Source organism: Danio rerio, chromosome 1 (genome assembly GCF_049306965.1).
Source record: "Danio rerio strain Tuebingen ecotype United States chromosome 1, GRCz12tu, whole genome shotgun sequence".
Classification (NCBI taxonomy): Eukaryota; Metazoa; Chordata; class Actinopteri; order Cypriniformes; family Danionidae; genus Danio; species Danio rerio.
The window spans coordinates 6,538,480-6,564,034 of record NC_133176.1 but is presented as its reverse complement, the minus strand read 5'-3'; the positions used below and the strand labels follow the sequence as shown (position 1 = coordinate 6,564,034).

At 36.7% G+C, this 25,555-nt stretch overlaps 1 protein-coding gene across 1 annotated transcript in view; it reads left to right on the top strand.

Annotated features, from left to right (window-relative positions):
- LOC141384377 (uncharacterized) overlaps positions 1-24,412 on the top strand; it is a 37,873-nt gene extending 13,461 nt beyond the window's left edge. Inside the window, exons 2-4 of the mRNA XM_073949324.1 lie at positions 10,373-10,551; positions 14,907-19,230; positions 24,318-24,412. Of these exons, the coding sequence (XP_073805425.1) occupies positions 17,979-19,230; positions 24,318-24,412 (1,347 nt within the window). The 5' untranslated portion in view covers positions 10,373-10,551; positions 14,907-17,978. The remainder of the gene's footprint in view (positions 1-10,372; positions 10,552-14,906; positions 19,231-24,317) is intronic.
- The last annotated feature ends 1,143 nt before the right edge of the window (positions 24,413-25,555 follow it).

The window sequence follows — 25,555 nt, the reverse complement described above, 5'->3', positions numbered from 1 at the left end:
CTCATTATTTTGGCATTTAGCAAATGTAAATCATTTAGGTAATCCTAACGGACCTAAAATATTAAACGTTTAGTATGATTTACCATCAGACATTTAACAGTGACAGTGGCTAATTCTAATTTATCGGTACAATCTCATTCACACATTTTAGTATGATTAGCTCATCCTCCATTGAGGAGTAGATTTAGGTTTGGAGACACCTCCATTAAAAAAAACATACACAAATGAAATGGTATGAATTTAATGCATAAAAAAGTAACATTTCCTTATAAGATTGAGCTGTTAATAGTTTGTGAGCTGCGTAGTTTGTCCGAATTCATAGTATTTGAGAAACAGTAGGCAAAAAGTTCCCATGACCTACTTCTAGCTAGATCCTGAAGTGTGCATCAAATCGACAGTCTACTGACTGAACACAAGAATGCTATGGGACAAGTTTGTCCAGTGACCCTAGCTTGACAATTTCTTATTGGAAGAAAAAAAAAAGATCCCAAAAGCTAAAAGTCTCCATTTCATTCCTGTCTAGAAGAAGTAATGGAGATGTTATCGATGTCATTCGTAATTTTTACTTCTCCAAACAATGGGAAACTCATCTAGACACTCTGAAATGACCACCATCCATCCAGGGTTTCCAATCAGTGCTACACACCCCAAAGGCATACATAGACACACAGTAATGGGGCTTTTTTAGACAACGCTGACGTATCGATCAACACTCCACTGGAATGATACACATTTGTGCCACAATGGTGTATTTAAAATTATTGAACTTGTGTTGAAAGGATAATAGGACAAATGCCACATGCTGACCAATTATGGCTTTACAACAACCATCAAACTACTGGCACCCAGGGGACCAAAACCGCTCTGTGTATGAAAAAAAAATTGAGAGAAAGATGTGAATCAATGACCAAGTCTCGCACTTATTTACCAAGCTTCAGTTCTGAACTGTCTGTTCTTCAGTGTGTTTGAAAAGTCTCCTAATGAGACCTTTGTTTTAATATGCATCTCCATTATTTCATCTAGACAGGAATGAAATGAAGACTTTTAGCTTTTGGGATTTTATTTTCTCTTTTATTTTCTCAGAAATTGTCAATCTAGGGTCACTGGACAAACTTGTGCCATAGCATTCTTTTGTTAAGTTAGATTGTCTATTGGATACACACTTCAGAATCTAGCTAGAAGTAGGTACAGAAACTTTACGCCTATTGTTTTTCGAAAACTATGTATTCGGACATACTACTCAGCTTACAAACTTTATTTCCAGGCCAATCTCATGAGGACATGTTGCTTGTTTATGCATTTAATTCATACCATATAATTAGTATGAAAAGGTATATATTTTTTTAAAACAGGTGTCCCCAAATCCCCCCCCCCCCACCCCCCAAAATAGAGAAAAATGTGAATCAATGGCCAAGTATTGCACTTATTTTACTTATTTGTTCTGAACTGTCTGTTCTTCAATATGATATCTAGCATGTTGGAAAATTCCCCTAACGGGACCTTTGTTTTAAAGGTGCTGTATGTATGTTTTTGACTCTTTTAAAACATAAAAATTCCATAATATCTGTGGAGATATTTAAAAATATGTTAAATGAACATTCTTGTTTATCTTAAAAACAATGCTGAAGTCAGATATTCTGCTTTGAAAATGCAAGGTATGTGAAGGAACGGCTGTCTGTGTGTAACGACGGGGTGGAGTGACAGAAACAACTGGAGGTAAGATCCAATATGCAGGTTTATTCAGCGTCAGGCAAGCAATGGTCAAATCAGGTACAATTGGTTATATGCAGACAAATCCAAAATCATAATCGTAAATCAGGCAACAGGTCACAAGGCAGGCGGCTAAACAGGAGAACAGGGAATACAGCGCTAAGGTCTAAAACGGAGAAAACAAGACAGGGAAACGCGGTGTAATGTCACAAAAAAGCAAACAAGACTCGGCAAACTGGATGGGTTCATGAGTGGCTTATGTATGGAATGCTATCAGTCTATGACAAGGTTCAGGTGGTGAATGTAATCAAGCAGATGAGTGAGCATGGGTGTCAAGGAGAAGTGCATGTATGAAAATGTAGTCCTGGGATATGCGGAAATGTAGTCCAAGCATAGTGGAAACCAGCGATCTCCGGAGAGCGATCGCTGGTTATCGTAACACTGTGTTTTGGTTCTTTTAACCTGCCTAATGCCAGTTTCACCAATTATATTTCAGCACCCCAGGTTGCCTTGATGTATATCCGCATATTTAATTCATCCAGTCAGGAAGGCTCTTAAAGTGTGTCCGTGACTGAAATGCGACCTCTGGTGGACAGTAGCAGACTCCGAAATGAGATGCAGATTCAGAGTTCCACATAATGTGGTTGTTAACTAGCAAATAATATAACTATTATGAGTGTAAACATTAGATGAGCAGGTTAATTTTTAACCCTGTGTCCTAGCACACGTTACAAGACAAGATTTGCAGTGATTTGGCTGTTTGTAACAGAAAACACCACAGAAATTTAAATACAGCCATTTAGAAGCACAGAATAGTGCACTCACTGCACTGCAGCGAAATGGCAAGGTTTATGATTTAATTAATGCATATTAAACCACTTTGACATTATTAAATGTAGATGCTGAATCACTGATATTTGTTGGCTTGCACTGAGTCACAATTCTAAAATTCAATTTCAAACCGTTTATTTTATTTTCAAGATCTGCTGCTGCTTTCAGTAGTATGATAATACATGTCATGTAAAAGGGCATTCAAACTCACATTATTAGCATTTAACATTGAATAAAGCATATGCGGTGTACCTAAGGTGATCATTGTCAGTTTATCTTGTTATTTAGCTGCAAGAAATAATGGCCTTATTTAAAATATATATTTTAGATGTTGGTTAGGACAAAAACTATACTGAAAATATTCCTTCTATTGTGTGCCGTTGCTTTTATTTAGAACCAGCTTAAAGGGCCATGAAACCCCCTCGTTTCAGCAGTGTGTTTTCACACCTCTACTTTGGAAAAAGTCAGAAAAGTGGGCGTGTCCAGCTCTGTTGAGGGGGGAGTGTCGGAGGAAGAAAAGCGGCTTGGTATGGGAGTGTCTATTTGGGCGCGCTGAATTTCAGAGTCAAAACACACACCCACAGCGGACAATGTGACTGTGTTTACATGGACATCTGTAGTCGAATTATTTGCCAAATTATTAAATGGTTGACTTTAACTGCAGTTTGGCTCTTTCATTCAGGGAATTCATTAATGTCCCTCCCGACAAACGTGATATTTGATTCGAGGCGCTGCTCTAAGCGTGTATTTTCATGCAATGTTTGATACCGCACGGCGAATGAGAGAAAAAAAAACTCAGCATTTCCCGGAAACTTAGATACACACGGCAGGTAGCGTCAGAAAGCCGCGTGTGTTATTCCGGTCACAAAATCCAACACGAGGTTATAGTTTGGTTGTAACTGTTAGTGCTAACTATTGCACTCGGTGCAATAGTTTGTTTGATACGAATAAAATACGAACTGAATAAACAAAGAGCACTGGTCGCTCACTTACCCAAATCTGTAGAGACAGGACAATCACCAGCAACTAGAGCCGCGTCTTTATTTAGAGGAGACTACAATCCAGATCTCAGCGTTTGCAGATGAGAACAGCTCTCAGGTAAACAATAATCCTCCTTAGACACGCAAGTTATTGTTGTCGCGCGTCACGTACACTGTTAATCCACGCTTGAGTCTGCGCTCTCAGAGACAAAATGAAAACGAAACTTAACTGCAGCAAACTATAAAAGCAACACTTCACGCTTGTTTTGCCAACACAACGTGGCGTCTCTGCCGTCTACACTCTGACAGTAATGAATATTAATGAAGTTGCACAATAGAGCGCGCTGATTGGTTTAAACCAAGCCTTACTCATGCATTAATGCAACACACTGTAAGACGTAATAAGACTCACTCTGGCACAGACGCCCAGTCTGCACGCTGGAATACAACGCTATTATGTCATGACCGTGACGCAGCTTCAAAAATTCGTTTCAAACAGGAAGTACGAATTTGCTTGAAATAAAAAAACAACCAATTTACACTTTTTAGTGAAATATAGGTGTCCTAATAGTGTTTTTAGCAGTGTGGGACACATATACGACTGTCAACAGCTCAAAAAATGTGTTTTGGTGTTTCGTGACCCTTTAAATCAGCCTTCAGTCTTGATAGTTAGGCACACTTCTATTAATGTCATCAATCTGGCAACTTGTGCTTGCTTGTGTTTTAAACCAGGTGTAAAATATCCACACAGTCCTTAATTATGTCATTTTTTTTTTTCATTTTTTTGCTTTCTGGCAACAAAAAGATTGGTGAGCCTACTTATAGTCTGCTGCCTACTAAGAAAACCTTCCAAGGCATAATATACAGTATACATATAGGCTGAACATCAGCCACTGAAGCAAGAGAAATGTTGACTATAAATTAGCTGTCAACGTTAACACATTAATGCTTGAGATTAATTCAAAATCTCTGGCACGTTAAAATAATGTAACACAAATAAATTATAGGAGCAACTGAAATCGTCATTAACGTAATTTATGTCACACAGACAGATGATCTAGGGAGTCGGGAGTTTATCATACTGCCGCATTCACCTGTAAAACTATAGTAGGTCTGGATTTTCTATTCCAACACTTTAATTCAATTCTGCTTCTGTGTATTTGAGATCACATCACATGCAGTTAAACTTAAGGAAATATTCAGTTCAATGATCCAGGTAGTGAGGAATTTAAATAAAATCAGTAATTGCTTTAGATGTCAGAGAGAATAGTAATATATGCAGTTTTTAAGGGAATGGTTCACTTGTGTGTGTGTTTTAGTTTTGAAGTCGACGTGAAAGCTTAGCCAAATAACCACAATGCTATGTTTAAGCTTCAAAACAAACATTTAAAACATCTAGGCATTCATAACATACACTCTCAGAAATAATGGAAAACAATCTGTCACTGGGGTGCAAAGTAAACTTTTGTACCATGCAGGTGGACATTAGTACCTTTAGGATACACTTTTGTACCTTACAATTTAACTTTTGTACCTTTAAGCTACTGTGAGGTACACATTTGTATTTTTAGGGTATTAATATGTACCTTTTAAGGACCTGTATAGGAACAAAAATTTACTTTTTGAATAAGTACCTGTTTCATACCACCCCAGTGACAGATTTTGCATCTTTATTTCTGAGAGTTTACAGTAACATTTCAATATGAAGTATTTTCATGACATCACTTTATCATGACTTTGCATTTCGGATTTTCATCAGATTTGTTTGTCCAGAAGTGCCCTGACACTATACTGTTTTGAAAAATTCATTCATATTTATTACTATTGCTATTTTCCATTTGCTGAATGTCACACAGTGCACTTAAACAATCCAGACAGTGTAATATACTTTCCATTGGGGCGAATGAGGTTTCAAATTAGTTTCATATGATGCACACATAGTATACTGTTAACTCTCTTAATGCTGATTTTTTTACATCATTGCTCCTGTCTTGAGTGTCTCCTAATCCTTCAGAATTGATTTTAATATACATAATTACCGTGTAAGAATCATACATCATCTGACAAACGTCTTGTCGCCTATCCAAGTTTTAAGAACAACAAATAATAACTTGACTTCAGCGTGGCTTATGTGAAAGGCAAAGGCCTCTAGATTACACTTATTTTACCAAAATAAATCACGATGATGCCTTGATTTTTAATGATTTAATTAGGACAGTAAGGTCTAACTTTGCTTAGACAAAAATCTTGTCACTTATCAGTAATAATGTCCAGTATAGAATATAAATATGAATATTCTGTATGACTCCATAATGAGCTTGAAGGACTGCATCCATACATCTCTGCAATGACTCAAATCACTGATTAATAAAGTCATCTGGAATGGCAAAGAAAGTGTTCCTGCAGGACTCCCAGAGTTCATCAAGACTCTTTAGATTTATCTGCAATGCCTCCTCCTTCATCTTATCCCAGACATGCTTTAAAATGTTCATGTCTGGTGACTGGGCTGGCCACTCCTGGAGCACCTTGACCTCCTTTGCTATCAGGAGCTTCGATGTGGAGGTTGAAGTATGAGGAGGAGCGCTATCCTGCTGAAGAATTTTCCTCTCCTGTGGTTTGTAATGTAATGGGCAGCACAAATGTCTTGATGCCTCAGGCTGTTGATGTTGATCATCCACTCTGCAGATCTCTTGCACGCCCCATACTGAATGTAACCCCAAACCATGATTTTTCCTTCACCAAACTTGACTGATATCTGTGAGAATCTTGGGTCCATGTGGGTTCCAGTAGGTCTTCTGCAGTATTTGTGATGATTGGGATGCAGTTCAACAGATGCTTCATCAGAATAATCTACCTTCTGCCACTTTTCTAAATAATTAACAAGAAGTCACCGTTATTATCTGTCACTCATACAACTGGGATCGACAACAAGTCTTTTGTCAGGTAATGTAAGTGTTGAAAACATGTTGCTCATTTTTTGAATTCTGTTTTTTAAACATACAATGTACAAAATACAGGCGAGGCCTCACAGCAAGAAGGTCGCTGGGTCGCTGGTTCAAACCTTGGCTCAGTTGGCGTTTCAGTGTGGAGTTTGCATGTTCTCCCTGGGTTTCCTCCGGGTGCTCCGGTTTCCCCCACAGTCCAAAGACATGTGGTGAAGGTGAATTGGGTAGGCTAAATTGTCCGTAGTGTATGAGTGTGTGTGTGAATGTGAGTGTGGATGTTTCTCAGAGGTGGGTTGCGGCTGGAAGGGCATCCGCTGCGTAAAAACTTGCTGGATAAGTTGGCGGTTCATTCCGCTGTGGCGACCCCAGATTAATAAAGGGACTAAGCCGACAAGAGAATGAATGAATGAATGTACAAAATACAGAGTTTCACACATTTACTTCATGTTGTTCCTATAGAAATCAATTAAGCTAACTCTTTGTTTTTGATAATTTAAGTAGACTGAACATGAAACTGTTAAGTTGAGGCAAAAAAACCCCACAATAATAATGTTAGTTCAGTTTATTTTAAATAAGTAGTTTGAACAAACAGCAAAAATCTTTTTTTTTTTTTTTTGAGTGTTTGTAACACTCTAAATGTCTTTACCATCCCTCTTGGTCAATTTAAAGTGTCCTTGCTGGATGAAAGTATTAATATTCATTATTTCCTCCAAAGGCAAAGTGATCTGTTTATGTCAAGCCTTGTTATTTCACTATTTTCATGACCAACAATTTTCGTTCAAAAGAAAAGCAAAGGCCTTCATTTGACAGCTCAGTTTGGCTCGCTGTCGCCTCTAAGAAACATAACCAAACATGAATCAAATAATTGCTCTTACTCTTTCTCCTCTTCTGTCACTCTCGGGTCAGTTCGTTTTCTAACAACTTTTCTTTTCCCCAATGTCTCATGTCAGTTGAGTAACAATTAAAAGTGGCATAATGTAACACGAACCCTGAGTGTTAGCAAACAGAGTTTTGTTTCTTTAAAGCAAAGACACTTCATTAAGCCAGTCTCGTATAAAGCCTCGGTTTTTAGGTTAATTACTGTTCCTAGCTCTGATGCTTCTCTGATTTTTTTTTCCTCCCCTTTAACTCACCAGAGGAGCTCTTGTGTTTAATTAGGACTGTGTGGTACGCCAATAAACAATGTATTAGGAGACTAGGAGACAGCAGATAAGTGCCTGAGTCATTACCTAGGGTTCATAAGCTGTCTTGATGTACAGTCGTAATTGCAGCGATGCGGCCCCCATTTGCGGCAGGAGATCTCTTTGTGGATCTTAAAGAGTTTATATTGGTTTATTGTTTGCGGTTTAAAGAGTAACCTTCCGTTGGCGGCTGCTATACTTTATTAGGCATTAGCGTGACTCATTCTCCACCTGTTTGAATCTGCTTCTGTCTGTAGGTGGATTCTGGAAGCCATGGAAATCCCCCCTAAAAGCTTCCTCCCCACTGTTTTTAATGATTCCATAAGACACTGGTTCTGATTATACATATACAGCCCGGAAAATACGTTTTGGGCATGTCACGATTTTTTCCTGGTTAATATATTTCTAAAAGTGCTGCAACATGAAATTATATTATAACTTTTACAGAAATTAAGTTTGTAATTTGTGTAGGTTTTCTCCTAAAATTAGGATTTTGGTCAGGTTACTATGCATAAGTTGAGTAATTTCCCTTTTATGTCACTTAATATGTTGTTTTCTTTGTCTTTAATGTGAAATTAGTGAATATTTATATATATATATGTATGTATGTATACCCTCACCGGCCACTTTATTAGATACACCTGTCCAACTGCTCATTGATGCAAATTTCTAATCAGCCAATCACATGGCAGCAACTCAATGTTTTTAGGCATGTAGACATGGTCAAGACATTTATACCGAGCATCAGAATGTTGAAGACAGTTTATTTTGAAAGTGATTTTGAACATGGCATGGTTGTTGGTGGTCTGAGTATTTCAGATTTTCAAGCACAACCATCTTTGGGAGTTACAGAAACTGGCCTTTAAAGGAAAAAATATCCAGTGAGCGGCAGTTCTGTGGGCGCGCGAATGCCTTGTTGATACGAGAGGTCTGAGGAGAATTGCCAGTATGGTTCAAGCTGATAGAAAGGCAACAGTAACTCAAATAGTCACATTACAACGAAGTCTGCAGAAGAGCAACTCTGAACGCAACACATCCAACCTTGAGGCAGATGGGCTACAGCAGCAGAAGACCACACCGGGTGTCACTCCTGTCAGCTAAGTACAGGAAACTGAGGCAACAATTCACACTCCATCTTAAATGGCCTAAACAGTGACCAGTACTCAATCCAACAGAGCACCTTTGAGATGTGGTTGGCAACTGCGTGATGCTCTCATGTCAATATGGACCAAAATCTCTGAGGAATATTTCCAGTACCTTGTTGAAATCATGCCTTGAAGGATTAAGGCAGTTCTGACGGCAAAAGAGGGTCCAACTCGATACTAGTAAGGTGTACCTAATAAAGTGGCCGGTAAGTGTAAAATTATTAACCCCCTTTTTTTCGAGTCTTCAGAACAAACCATCGTTATACATAACTTGCCTAATTACCCTAACCTGCCTAGTTAATCTAATTAGCCTAGTTAAGCCTTTAAATGTCACTTTAAGCTGTATAGAAGTGTCTTGAAAAATATCTAGTCAAATATTATTAACTGTAATCATGGCAAGATAAAATAAATCAGTTATTAGAAATGTGTTATTAAAACTATTATGTTTAGAAAAGTGCTGAATTTTTTTTCTCTCCGTTAAAGAGAAATTGGGGGAAAAAAATAAACAGGAGGGCTAATAATTTTATCCTCAACTATATATATATATATATATATATATATATATATATATATATATATATATATATATATATATATATATATATATATATATATATATATATGTTTTTTTATGTATTTCTTTTTTTAAATATTTAGATTTTTTTTAGATGGGGGTGGGGGTTATACATTTTACTCTTCATCATATACAGTGTGATACAATTTAGTCATGAATATATTGTGTTCATTGGCTGCTTCAGTTATGACAATCAATATTCATGAGCTAAACTCGTAAACTTTAAAATGAGTCGGGCCAGTTTTCTTACAATCCTGCATGCAAAACTCCCAGACAAAAGAAATTATTAAATAAATAAAAAAATGTCCACTCAGGCAGATGGCCAATTTAAAACATCAGATGAAACAGAAATAAGATTGATGCCTTTAATAAAGAACATCCCTTTTTAAAATACATTTCCATATAACACGGCTCATATATCTTCAAGTGCAGCTTTTTACTTTTCTTGCGTGCCGTAGTTCCAGGCGCCGTTTCGGATCCGGCCTGAGTGGATAATTCAAAATATTTTGGAGGCTATTATTTTCTATTTGTCATTTTTACCTAGGTTTGAAGTACCGGCGAAGCTTATTCGCTTTCCAGCTGTCAGCTGCATTGAGACCGCTTTTAGCGAGCTTAAGAGAATGTTCTCTGTCAGCCATTGAATACTGCAACCCTCCATATTTAGATTTGCCATTCAAAATGATAGAGGTGTCACATAAAGAGAGGTCTGACTGTGTCAGTGCATCTATAAAAGGTGTCAAACATGCTGGTTTGAATCCAGCGTTTAAGTGCTTTTCCTTTCTCTGCCTTCAATGCCCGCCAGCTGGAGAAGGAGAATAAAAAGAGCGAGAAAACATTAAATGCCACCGCAGCATCTGTCAAGCACATCATAGACAACATCAAGATCCTCCTCGCTGCAGTTTGACCCGCTGAACGGTCATCTGAAGCTGATAGAAATGCGATTCTCTCTCTGCTTATCCTTTGTGTTTTGGTTGGATTGTTTGTTTCTCTCTTCCTGTGTTTTCAGGGCCACTTCTGAGACTCAGAGACGGAAAGCAGAGACGTTTAGAGAGTGATGCTGCCAACCTCTCAACAGGGGGCAATCGCTTTACCTGTCAACCCCTCTGCATGTCGCCTTTCATTTTCCGGCTCGAGGGACAAGAGAAAGCGAATAACCGCATTCACAGACACCCAGATGTTCCATTGGTGAGTCTCCAGCACGTCGCTGAACTGCCTTTTTATTTCCTGCTTCTGAATGATGGCTGACTTGTGTAGGAGTTGACAAAAAAGAAACAGGAAAAAAAAAAGATTATGAAAAAAACGGCAAGCATTTAGCATTTTGCTGCGGCGGCAAATAAAGGATGAATTATTCATCTGAGCTGTCAATGATACTCTTATTCTGCATGCAAAGTGGAAACTACTGTGCTTAAAGGAATCGACTTGAACTCTGTGGATTGCTTTGCTAACGGAATATAGCTCATCCTAATGGCAACCGGCCAACTGAGTAGCGTTATATGAGATATGAGCCTTAATAAAATAAAATATTAGCTTAAAAATAATAAAATAAAATAAAATAAAATTAATAAAAGATTATTTTTTTTATTTTCTGCTAAGTCTCTTTATTAATCTGGGGTCGCCACAGTGGAATGAACCACCAACTTATTCAGCACATGTTTTATGCAGCGGATGCCTGTCCAGCTGCAAACCATCACTGGGAAACACCCATACACTTTCATTCACACACATATGGACAATTTCAGCCTAACCAATTTACCTATAGCACATTTCTTTGGACTGTGGGGGAAACCAGAGCACCCACAGGAAACCCACGCGAACACGGGGAGAACATGCAGACTCCACACAGAAATGTCAACAGACCCAGCCGAGGCTTGAATCAGCGCCCTTCTTGCTGTGAGGCAACAGCACTACCTACTGCACCACAGCGTCGCCCAATAAAATATTACATTTAGATAAAATAAAACAAATGAAACAAAATAAAAATATTCAGATATAAAATAAATATGTTTAGATATGTTCAATTTTCATTTTATTTTAAGTTTTAGTAGTTTTATGTCCTTTCGTCAATTTAATTTCTTAAACATATTTATATTAGTCTTTATTCCTCTCTAATCTTTTTTTCTTATTTAGTAATTTTGGCATTTGAAGGAACATTAGAAATAATAAAAAAACATTTTTTTTAACCTTATAGTTAAAATTATATTTATTAAGGTTATACCAGTAGTATTTTTATTTACTAACAACAACAACAACAACTCTATGATGTGGAAAACAATCAAAAAGAAAGATTGGAAAAAATATTTAAACTTTCTTTCTTTCTTTCTTTCTTCATTTATTTATTTATTTATGTATTTTCAAATTGAGTAGAGTTATATAACTTTTACAAGATATAATAATTTTGCCCATTTTATTTTTAAAAAACATTTCTGTTAGCCTTTATACCTCTCAATTTTTTTTTTTCATGTTTGATAATTTTGGTATTTTTAAGAACATTAGAAAGATTTGAAAGAAACCTTTTGAGTTTTTTTCACATAATATTTATATTTATTTTAATTATACAAAACTTTATAATTGAGTTTAGTTAATAACAACAACTCTGTTCTATGATGTGTAAAACAATCAAGATTATAAAGAGTGGAAAAATATCACAGGAAAAGTCATATTATTTATTTGTTTATTTTTTTACAATTGAGTTATATGAAATATGAACCTTAATAAAAATAAATAAACAAATAAAATAAATATTCAAATATATTTTGATATGCTAAATTTTCATTTTAACAAAACATGAAAGGAGATATGAACCTTATTAAATAAAAAAATGAAACAAAACAAAACAAGTAATTTTATTTTTTTATTTTTTATTTAAATTATTTATTTAATTGTTTACATATATATATATATATATATATATATATATATATATATATATATATATATATATATATATATATATATATATATATATATATATATATATATATATATATATATGTTTATCTATTTATTTATTTACTTACTGGCTTTTTTATTTATATACTTATTTATTTATTTACTGACTCGTTTATTTTTTACTTACTCATTTTTCAATTTATTTGTTTACTTACTGACTCATTTATTTATTTATTTATTTACTGACTTATTTACTTATTTATATTTATTTACTTACTGGTTTATTTATTTACTTACAGACACATTTATTTATTTATTTACTTACTGGTTTATTTATTTACTCACCGACTCATTTATTTATTTATTTACTTACTGACTTATTTATATATTTACTTACTTACTGACTTATTTAAAATTTATTCAAATATTATTCAAACCAAAAGGGTGGTTCTTTAAACTATACATTGAAAAGTTAATTGTAGAACCAGAAATAGTTCTTCTATGTACTCACTACAAACTACAAACAAACAAACAAAACTCTTTTAGAATCTTCATTTTAAAGAGAGTATTTCTACATTCTTGTCCCCAAAACATGTGTGTTGCTGAACCCTTGCTTCATGTCCTTGCTCTGACCCGACAAAATGGCATGGAATGACAAAAAGGAGTCTGGTCACAGGCCAGAAAGATAAATCTACCGCTGAAACATCTGAATCTTCACGGCAGGAATCAGTGAAGGCCTGTGTCTGAAATAGGAGCACGGGCTCAGATGAGGCTTATGTCACACAACACAACACTTTCTTCCATTGATTCTGAAATACCCAGCACTCATACGTTGTTTTGCTGAAGCGCAGAGTTCCACTTGATCTAGCAACACCACAATACTGTTGATTGTGTCACAGTGATGAAACCGCTCTCCACGGAGCATCATTCTTCCTCTCAGGGAAGATGGAGAGATGGATCAGGTTTGGCCTGAGGGCAAAAGTCGAATGACAACACCATTACACTTCCAATCTCCATTCTAGAATTAGTCCGCCTGTGTTTCTCTTTCTGAAAGCACACTGGAAGACTTCCTTTGAGCTCTTCTCAATCTCCTCCTCCACTCAGGCTACATAAACACACATGCGGAGGTAAGATTTATGTGGCTGGTAGATATTTAATGGCTGTGTGGGTAAAAGCTCTCGGTCTGTTAATTTAGTTCAGTGATAAAAGCGCTTCTTGATGCAGTGCAGCAGTGCATCCATTGCAATCCATTTGATGCTCATTTCATTGATGCTCCATTGGTTCTCTGTTAGTGACAAGAGGTGCTTAATATGTTCAGAAAATACTGATGGCCAAGCTTAAGAGGCCAAGCTAAATTTTTGAAATACAATTTTTGAAGGAAATATCTATGAATTGAGAGGGACAAAGATACAGGTACTAGTTACAGATAAAGTTATATTTTCTTTAATTTAAAGTTGCTATTGTGGTTAATGCTAAAATAAATCTAACGATACAGAAAGAATAGCAAACGAAGAGCAAAGAACAGCAAAAAATAAAATAAAAACTGAAAATAAAAATAAAATAAATTTTTAAACAAATGAAGTGAATGCATGATAATAATATTACTATATATAAATTATTATGTAATAGTATCTTATTATGTAATAATTAATAATTAATGAATTAGTTGGTTGATTATTTAGATTACTGTTATTATGGATTTATTTACTTACTATATATATTTGGTTAAAGTGAATTCTAAAATGAATTCTTAATGACATTAAGTAAATAAAATAAATAAAAATAAATAAATAAATAAATAAATAAATATCTAGATAAATGAAACAATAAATAAATAAACAAATATACATATATATGTAAAGATAAAGATAAATTATATATATATATATATATATATATATATATATATATATATATATATATATATATATATATATATATATATACATACACACACACACACACACACATACATATACACACACACACACACACACACACACAAATATATATATATATATATGTATATATATATATATATATATATATATATATATATATATATATATATATATATATGAATAAATAAATAAACAGATAAATGAATAGTAAATAAAATAAATATATACATATCTAGATAAATGAAAAAAATAAATAAACTGATAAACATAAAAATAAAGACAAATGAATAATATATTAGAATATAAATAAATAAATAAATAAAACAAACATTATATATATATATATATATATATATATATATATATATATATATATATATATATATATATATATAAATTAAGTGGATTGCACATAAAACATTTAAGTTGTTTAAAAAAAACCTCGAGAATTGTGTTGATTCAGTTCATGTTAAATAAATAAATTAAACAAGCAGCAAAAGTGTTTTTTGAGTGCAAGAATTGTGCTTGTTTTACCTAATTTTAAATAAAAACAGCAGAGTATTTTTGGAGGGTATATTTTATTATGTAAAAGAAAGTAAATAACTTTTTTAATTCATTAGGTTATTCTAATTTGCAGGTAATTTACAGGTAATTTGAAGGTAATTTGCAGGTTGGAAGCAAAATGTGTGACACTGTTAAACATTAATTTCTCCCCACGGTCTACAACAACGACAACTATTTTTTTTACAGGTTTCCAGAGACTGAACTGTGACAGTGAATAAACCGAATGATGAAATGCAGCTTTCTCTTGACAACACAAAATCCAGGAAAAAACTAATTAGCAGGAGCAAAAATGATAGCCTGTCTCACAATCCCCATCCACTCTGATGACAATCAATGAGAAGAGCGACGGAGGGCCAGACTGGATTACCAAAAACAAAACACTTATTTTGATGTTGCTCTGGGTGTTATTTTTCTTCATTTGTCAACAAAGTCTTCTACCTTCGAGTCCCCAGCAATTCTCACCCAATAATGCAGACATGCAGTTGAAGTCAAAATTATTCGCCCTCCTGTGAATTTTATTTTTTTTTATTTTCAAATATTTTTCAAATGATGTTAAAGGGCCATGAAACCCCCTCGTTTCAGCAGGGTGTTTTCACACCTCTACTTTGGAAAAAGTCAGAAAAGTGGGCGTGTCCAGCTCTGTTTAGGGGGAAGTGTCGGAGGAACAAAAGAGGCTTGGTGTGGGAGTGTCTATTTGGGCGCGCTGAATTTCAGAGTCAAAACACACAACCACAGTGGACAATGTGACTGTGTTTACATGGACATCTGTAGTCGAATTATTTGCCAAATTATTAAATGGTGAACTTTAACTGCAGTTTGGCTCTTTCATTCAGGGAATTCATTCATGCCCCTCCCGACAAACGTGATATTTGATTAGAGGCGCTGCTCTAAGCGTGTATTTTTCATGCAATGTTTGATACCGCACGGCGAATGAGAGAAAAAAAAACTCAGCATTTCCCGGAAACTTAGATAAACACGGCAGGTAGCGTCAGAAAGCCGTGTGTTATTCCGGTCACAAAATCCAACACGAGGTTATAGTTTGGTTGTAACTGTTTTTGCACACTCGGTGCAATAGTTTGTTTGATACGAATAAAATACGAACTGAATAAACAGAGCACTGGTCGCTCACTTACCAAATCTGTAGAGACAGGACAATCACCAGCAACTAGAGCCGCGTCTTTATTTAGAGGAGACTAAAGCGAATCTGGATCTCAGCGTTTGCAGATGAGAACAGCTCTCAGGTAAACAATAATCCTCCTTAGACACGTAAGTTATTGTTGTCGAGCGTCGCGTACACTGTTAATCCACGCGTGAGTCTGAGCTCTCACAGAGAGAAAATGAAAACGAAACTTAACTGCAGCAAACTATAAAAGCAACACTTCACGCTTGTTTTGCCAACACAACGTGGCGTCTTTGCCATCTACACTCTGACAGTAATGAATATTAATGTTAAGTTGCACAATAGAGCGCGCTGATTGGTTTGAACCAAGCCTTACTCATGCATTAATGCAACACACTGTAAGACGTAATAAGACTCACTCTGGCACAGACGCCCAGTCTGCACGCTGGAATACAACGCTATTATGTCATGACCGTGACGCAGCTTCAAAAATTCGTTTCAAACAGGAAGTACGAATTTGCTTGAAATAACGCAAAAACAACCAATTTACACTTTTTAGTGAAATATAGGTGTCCTAATAGTGTTTTTAGCAGTGTGGGACACATATACGACTGTCAACAGCTCAAAAAATGTGTTTTAGTGTTTCGTGACCCTTTAAACAGGGCAAGGGAATTTTCACAGTATTTCCTTCTAATTTTTTTCTTCTGAAAAATGTCTTATTTGTTTTATTTCGGCTACAATAAAAGCAATAAAAGCAGCTTTTCATTTTTTAAAACCATTTTAAGGTCAATGTTATCAACTCCCTTTAGCATTTTTTTTTTCGATAGTTTACAGAAAAACCATCGTTATACAATGATTTTCCTAATTACACTAACTTATCTAGTTATCCTTAATGTCACAATCTCCAGCGATCATAACTCCATAGATTGCTGGATCTCACTCACAATAACTCAAGGACAACAATTCCGCCATTTCTGGACTACATTTTCATACATGCACTCTGGTCACACTCACACATGCTTCCTCATCTAGACTGATTACTCGCACCACCTGAGGATTGTCAGAGACTGATTGCACGCACTCAGCCACACATTTAAGCCACACACACTCCCCTATTCTATCTACACTATCCTGTATACCGACCTTGGAGTCTTGTTAGTCTCCTTGTCTTTGTCTGCCGCCTGCCTTTTGACCTTTCGCCTGTTACTGATTACGATTCTGGACTGCCTTCACATACCCATTTGCACTTGTGTTGACCATTGCTTGCCAGACTACGAATAAATCTGCATTTTGGATCCTACCTCAGTTGTTTGTGTCACTCCCACGTGTTACAGCAGATTGTGACACTTAAAGCCTTCAAATGTCACTTTAAGCTCAATACTTGTATCTTGAAAAATATCTAGTCAAATATTATTTACTGTCATCATGGCAAAAAAGGAAAAAAAAAGAGCAAGAAATTCAGCACAGCTAAAAGTGCTGTTTGTTCTGTTTATCGCATTCAGGACTGAGTGGACCTTCCGCTCTGTTACTGGTCCATGAAGACCTTCAAAATCCCTCCTAAGCCTGGGTTTTCAGAGCCAAAAAGGCATCACAAATCCTTCTCAGCCTCATTCTTGCCAGTTTGGTCCAGCAGCCCATAAACTCGCTTACACACGATTACAAAGAGTGCTGCACTAAAAGAGAAAACATTTCTATAACATATTTTAGCTGTTCACTTGAGAGGAAAACATGTATTAATCTTCAAAGCAGCGGGTAGAGGGGAGAAAAATCCTTATTTGAAATTAATATAGATGTCTAGACACTTCACAACTAACTAACAAAAAAAACATGTATTCATACTTGAAGCAACCTATAGAGGGGAAACAAACATACATTGATATTAATATAGATGTCCAGACACTCTACATCTAACTAGCTGACTAACTGAATAATAATAATGAAATAAAATTGCTTTATTTACATTTTTCATCATAATAATATGAATTATTAGCATGTTTAAAATACTATTTCAGTCTTTCAAACTGTTGTTTAATTTATTCTAGACTTCTGTTAACATGCTAGTAACATGCTAGAGTACGCTAACAATGGGCTAAAATATAGCATGTTACACATACAAACAATATGTTTCATATTGAAACATGCTTCAATTTACTGTGAAACATGCTTCAAACATGCTAGTAGCTATAAACGCGGTTTATATCTATCTATCTATCTATCTATCTATCTATCTATCTATCTATCTATCTATCTATCTGTCTGTCTGTCTGTCTGTCTGTCTGTCTGTCTGTCTGTCTGTCTGTCTGTCTGTCTGTCTGTCTGTCTGTCTGTCCGTCCGTCCGTCCATTTATCTACCTGTCTATCTGTTTGTCTGTCTGTCTGTCTGTCTGTCCGTCCGTCCGTCCGTCCGTCCGTCCGTCCGTCCATTTATCTACCTGTCTATCTGTTTGTCCATCTATCTATCTATCTATCTATCTATCTGTCTGTCTGTCTGTCTGTCTGTCTGTCTGTCCGTCCGTCCGTCCGTCCGTCCGTCCGTCCGTCCGTCCGTCTGTCCGTCCGTCCGTCCGTCCGTCCGTCCGTCCATTTATCTCCCTGTCTATCTGTTTGTTCATCTATCTATCTATCTATCTATCTATCTATCTATCTATCTATCTATCTATCTATCTATCTATCTGTCTGTCTGTCTGTCTGTCTGTCTGTCTGTCTGTCTGTCTGTCTGTCTGTCTGTCTGTCTGTCTGTCCGTCCGTCCGTCCGTCCGTCCGTCCGTCCGTCCGTCCGTCCGTCCGCCCGTCCGTCCGTCCATCCGTCCATTTATCTACCTGTCTATCTGTTTGTCCATCTATCTATCTATCTATCTATCTATCTATCTATCTATCTATCTATCTATCTATCTATCTATCTATCTATCTATCTATCTATCTATCTGTCTGTCTGTCTGTCTGTCTGTCTGTCTGTCTGTCTGTCTGTCTGTCTGTCCGTCCGTCCGTCCGTCCGTTTATCTACCTGTCTATCTGTTTGTCCATCTATCTATCTATCTATCTATCTATCTATCTATCTATCTATCTATCTATCTATCTGTCTGTCTGTCTGTCTGTCTGTCTGTCTGTCTGTCTGTCTGTCTGTCTGTCTGTCTGTCTGTCTGTCTGTCCGTCCGTCCGTCCGTCCGTCCGTCCGTCCGTCCGTCCGTCCGTCCGTCCGTCCGTCCGTCCGTTTATCTACCTGTCTATCTGTTTGTCCATCTATCTATCTATCTATCTATCTATCTATCTATCTATCTATCTATCTATCTATCTATCTATCTATCTATCTATCTATCTATCTATCTGTCTGTCTGTCTGTCTGTCTGTCTGTCTGTCTGTCTGTCCGTCCGTCCGTCCGTCCGTCCGTCCGTCCGTCCGTCCGTTTATCTACCTGTCTATCTGTTTGTCCATCTATCTATCTATCTATCTATCTATCTATCTATCTATCTATCTATCTATCTATCTATCTATCTATCTATCTGTCTGTCTGTCTGTCTGTCTGTCTGTCTGTCTGTCCGTCCGTCCGTCCGTCCGTCCGTCCGTCCGTCCGTCCGTCCGTCCGTCCGTCCGTCCGTCCGTCCGTCCGTCCGTCCGTCCGTCCGTCTGTCCGTCCGTCCGTATGTCCGCCCGTCCGTCCGTCCATCCGTCCATTTATCAACCTGTCTATCTGTTTGTCCATCTATCTATCTATCTATCTATCTATCTATCTATCTATCTATCTATCTATCTATCTATCTATCTATCTATCTATCTATTAAATACAAAGTGTCATGAAACTATTGGGCACAAAGGCTTATAATCTGAGCCCCCTTCTACCTTAGCTCCACCTGTATAGATCTGCTATGGGAGCTACATGTATGTTATGTTTGCAGCGGCAGTGTGTCATATTCTCAGACAGCATTTCTACTCCCAAGACTAAACACATCAACGTTGTCATTTACATATTCATTACCATACCATGTACCGCTATCATAAATCTCTCTGAAAGTTATCACGACAGAGCTAAAATTAATTTAGTGGTATTTGTATTAGTTTTGTCAAATTATCCTGAATTGAATATAAATTGTATGTAAATCAAAGATAGTTTTCTTTTAAAATGTTTTTTTCATAGCCCAAAAAAATGTCAAGTTGTCAAGAAAGAACTAAAATATTGAACTAAATATTAAATAAATATTATATTTAAGCAAATAAAAGGACAGAAAATAATCTTTATAAATGTATTTTGCCCTAAAAATGTGTTTTTTTTATCATTGTGGTCGCACAACCCAGGATGCGTTCTGTTTGTTCTCTACACTCATTTTCTTTGCTAATGAATCAATTTGCCGGATCACCCACATTTCCCCTTTTTTCCCATATTCCGGAGGCCCATGGCTAGACAGACTGCACTCGACTGTTCTCTGGAGACGGGACGGCCGAGTTCACTCAGGCGAAGCTTTGCCATATGGCACTACAGTGAGCAAGCCGTCAGCTTTTTACTTCACCACAATCTTCAAGACGATATTCATCTTCGCCAAAAAGAATTCGCTAAGAAGCTTTTTTTGCCCTGGATTTCTTCAGCAGGCATCCTTAAACATCTCAAGCTGAGATTGAATGCTCCTCTAGAATCAACAAGATATGCAGAATCCAATTTGATTTAATTCATTATCCACTCCAGCGGCCCCTAATCGAGAACAATTGATTGTGCATGGAGACTAAAAGGGAGGCATGTGTGACGCTTGTAACGCAGCCGGCCGGAGGTGTCCGAGTTGGATCACTAAAAATGATTGGTAGTTTGTATCATGCCGAGCTGGCTAGAGAAAGCTGGAGAGCTCACGGAGGGAAGCAGAAAGTGAGCAGGAACGAGATGAGATCAGTGTTTTCACTCCCCAAGGCGTCAAACTAGAGTGTTTCACCGCAGAAGCCAAAGGAACCCCTCAGCGTTTAATGTTGAAGCAGCCAAAAGCCTCACTATAGCTGTCAATGAGGGACATTTGGAGTCCATCCAGTGATACAAGGGAAAGAAGAGATGATGGAGAGTCTTTATGGAGAATTACAACTACAGGAGATTTTGTGTCAGAGTGAGTTTTATTAGAATGAACTTTTTTTCTCTCATGGTTTTGCTATATGAAGGTCATGGCAGTCTTAGAAATGCTCTGATGCCTTTTATGCAAAGATTGTACTATTCTGTCCTTGTCATATTTTTAGTCAGGAACTTAAATAAACAGGATTAAATAAAAGCTGTAAAATGATATAAGACTATTCCTGTACCAGAATGTGTTCTGTTTATCTGTCCATCTATTTATCCATCCATCCATTCATCCATTTGTCCATCCATACATCCACCCATGCATTCATTTGCCCATGCATTCATTTGTCCATCCACCCATCCATCCATACATCCATCCATTCAATCATCCATCCACCCATGCATCCATTTGTCTATCCATGCATTCATCCATCCATTTGTCCATCCATCCATCCATCCATTTATCCATCTATCCATCCATCCATCCATTTTTCCATCCATGCCTCCATCCATCCATCCATCCATCCATCCATCCATCCATCCATCCATCCATCCATCCATCCATCCATCCATCCATCCTTCTATTCATTCATCCATCCACCCATGCATTCATTTTTCCATCCATCCATCCATCCATCCATCCATCCATCAATCCATTCACTTGTCCTTCCATTCAAGCCTTCAGCTATCCATCCAACCATCCATCCATCCATCCACATCCATCCATCCATCAATCCATTCACTTGTCCACCCATTCATGCCTTCATCCATCCATCCATCTATCCATCCATCCATCCATCCATCCATCCATCAACATCCATCCATACATCCATCCATCCATCCATCCATCCATCCATCCATCCATCCATCCATCTATTCATTCATCCATCCACCCATGCATCCATTTGTCTATCCATCCATCCATCCATCCATCCATCTATCTATCTATCTATCTATCTATCTATCTATCTATCTATCTATCTATCTATCTATCTATCTATCTATCTATATCTATCTATCTATCTATCTATCTATCTATCTATCTATCTATCTATCTATCTATCTATCTATCTATCTATCTATCTATCTATCTATCTATCTAGCTGTGACTGTTGACTCACAATTTCACTTTTTATAGTTGTTTGGTTTTGCCAAATATAGATCGCTCTGTTAATAAATAAATAAATAAATAAATAAATAAATAAATAAATAAATAAATAAATAAATAAATAAACTCAAAAAGAGCACTTCAAGACTAATAAAGTGATCCAAAAATGATTGTCAACAACAGAACAGAAGTTTTGTATTAATTTTAGTTTAGTCACTTCTATATTCTACAAGTCCCTGCTATTTGCAGATATTTAGTTGCTATGGGAACCAAAACTGCTGTTCACACTCCTAACTTTTGCATACTTTTGTCAAGTCACACCTTAACATCGGAGGTTTTCTCCCATTATGAATGAAATTCTCCTTGTGTGTGGGGAAGTTGCTGGTTTTGATTAGCCTAATTACAAGACTGCAAGGCTACCCGGTAGATTTTTTTCTGTAATTGGTATTAGTATTCACGAACACTCAGCTTTGCATAGAAGTGCCACTTACTGATTTAATCTAAATCAGTAGAGAAATGTTGTGCTGTTGTATTTAATATGTCCTTAATAAACTTTTTAATATATTATCTTATACTCTGTAATGTAGCTATAAAAGATATCCCTCGCTCCGGAAAAAAAAAACAGCTTAAACCAGCCTAGGCTGGTTAGCTGGTTTTAGCTGATTGACCAGCCTGGTTTTAGATGGGGTTTTGGCCATTTCCAGACTGGTTTCCAGCCTTCTTCCAGCCTGATCAGCTAAGGCCAGGCTGGAAATGGCTGGAAACCAGCCTGGGAGTGATATTATAACATCAGTTAGCACCGAATTATAAATCGACTTAGCATGTTATAATAGAAGCTATAAAATAATAAGCTAGATGCATTAACTCACTGTGATTTAACTATTACAGAAACAGATGTGCCTGGCTATATCAAATCTAGATAAATATGTATATCTAGATAAATATGTATATAGAAAGCTAGTACAATTTTTTTTGACAGTTTTTATGACTAATTCACATATATTGACATTGATATGATGCACATTTGATCAATTAGTTATTTTATTTCACCAAAACTACACACATTTTATACTGTGAAAACAAATATCAAGCTTCATCAGTAGTTAGAACTATTCAGTTTCGCAAAACAGTCGTATTATTACCTCATCAGCATCAGCTCCTCAAAATAATGAAGAATCATGATGACAGGATTTTTTTAACACCATGTGACAACAATGCCACTCCCACTTACCAGTAGAAACAGGTAATGCTGAATAGCTGACTATTTAATTACATGACACAGATGCTGCGTTAAGTAGAGCGCGTGATGTATGTGAAAAATTTAGGGACTCCGATAACAAATTAAATGTTCTATGACCTATTTTATTTAAGTGCAACATATTCCAAAAGATCAGGGGCTTTTGACAATACATCAGGGGCTTAAGCCCCCAAAGCCCCCTCCTTCCTCAAAACGCCACCAGCGTAACCGCTGATTGGCTAGGCTTAGGTTGGCCCATCTCAAAATCAGCCAGCCGCAGCGGGTTTGGCCAAATGCTAAACATTTATTATTATTATTATTAATTTTATTATTATTATTATTAATTTTATTATTATTATATATTCATATTCTTGCCAGAGATAAATCTGCCTGCATGTAAAAACAATACATATAAAAGAAATTTTAAAAACTGAACGGCCCAGATTTAACAAATGGTCCGGCCCTTCTGGCATTTGCCAGAATTGCCAGATGGCCAGTCCAGTCCCTGGCGAAAGTGTTCCTCCATATGTTTTCATCGAAGTTGTTCACAATACTTATCCATCCACAGAGTTTTTAATGTAGTCATGTGTTTACAAATACAATCACAGCCGTTTAGAAGTCAGTTCTGGTTAATGATATCAGAATTTACCGGTATTTTGGAATGGATGTGTGAATGGTCTTTTCCTGAAAAGATCCTGAACACTTTGCCTGTGTGAACAGTGCTTTTTTGAGTTTACCGGAAAAGTTATTCCAGATCGTTTGTTTTCTGGATATTTACCAGTATCACTGTGTGAAAGGGGCTATTGTGAAGGAAAAAGAGCTGATGCTGCAATGGATAATATGAGAAAATGAGTTTATTTGTTCTCAGATGGAAATTGTGTTCTTTGCATTTCAAGGCCGTAAACAGAACTCTTGTTCCTGTTCCCATTCAGTTTTTTCTTTTCTGCGAAATTGCCTGATTTGAGTAACAGGTCACATCATCCTGATGTTCAATGCAGCTCTTCAACAGGCTTAATTTCCTTCATTTGTTGAGGATTAAGTTGCCATAGATACGATCATCCTCCACAGAGTCAAACATCCATGTGTGTCTGCATCATTCCCGGCAGGTACAGTGACGGATCTGCAAAAGTGCTGTTCAGTGGCTGTAAGAGATAAAGAGTCTGATGCAAAGCCAAACAAGCATCTGTCCAAGAACAACTGATCATAGCAAAAAAAAAACTAAGAAACTGCAAAGAGTAAGCAAGTTTACCAGCAACTTTTCCCTGTTCAGCGAAGAATTCCTGTCTTTGAGAGAGAAAATTATGTCCCGTTTTTCTGTCTGTACTATAAGATTTATCTAGTGAGCTCTGTAATACCCAGCATAGGCCTACTCGTCTTTTCTTTGCAGTACAAAGAACATCAAATCACAGAAGTGTGTGTGTGTGTGTGTGTGTGTGTGTGTGTGTGTTTGTGTGTGTGTGTGTGTGTGTGTGTGTGTGTATAAAAGGCTGAGTTGAAGAGAAAAAGGAACATTTAGAAAGAGAATACACCCTTTATCCGAGTGTATGATGTTTCCTTCTCTTTGGTCAGTTTGTTCTCACTCTAAACATGTGAATCAAAAACATCCACTTTTCAGCCTCATGGCATTATTTCTCAGGCTGACGTCTGCAAAAGAACATCAGCATAGTAAACACACATCAGGACCTGGGGCCTCATGTACGAAGACTTGCGTGGAAATCTTACTAAAACATTGCGTACGCACAAAGCTGTAAATGTGCGTACGCAGAAAAAATTTCAGATGTATGAAACACTGCGTACGCCGAATCTCACGCATATTCTTTTGTACATCCGAATGAACGTGAAACTGAGCGCAACATGCACGAGCGCAAAACCCCTCCCTGCCTCCTCCCCCGTATGAATATGCTAATGACTATGCTAATGGCAAAACCCAACGAAAAAGCAACGGCAAAATCAAACAAAAAGAGAAACTTTGAACAGAATGTGAATTGGAGGTGCTGCTTTCGGAGGTAGAACGGAGAAAAGCGGTGTTATTTGCAAGTTTGTTCTCCGGAATTAACAACAAAAGAAAAAAATAGAGTGGGAGAGTTTAGCTGATACGGTTAACACAGTTGGGTCTGAACATCGCACTGAGTGCATTTAAAAAAGAAATAGTGTGGTTTATATCTGTAAACTGTTGCAATACTCTTAGCAGTCTCAGTGGCGCACCTCATAAGAAGCATGTGATCATGTACTGACACGTTCGAGCATAAACTCGGCTCGAATCCAGCGTCTGATGAATTCTTTCTTCTTTTTTTCCCCGCTACATATCAGATTTTGCCCACTATTTATCACGAGAAAGACAAGT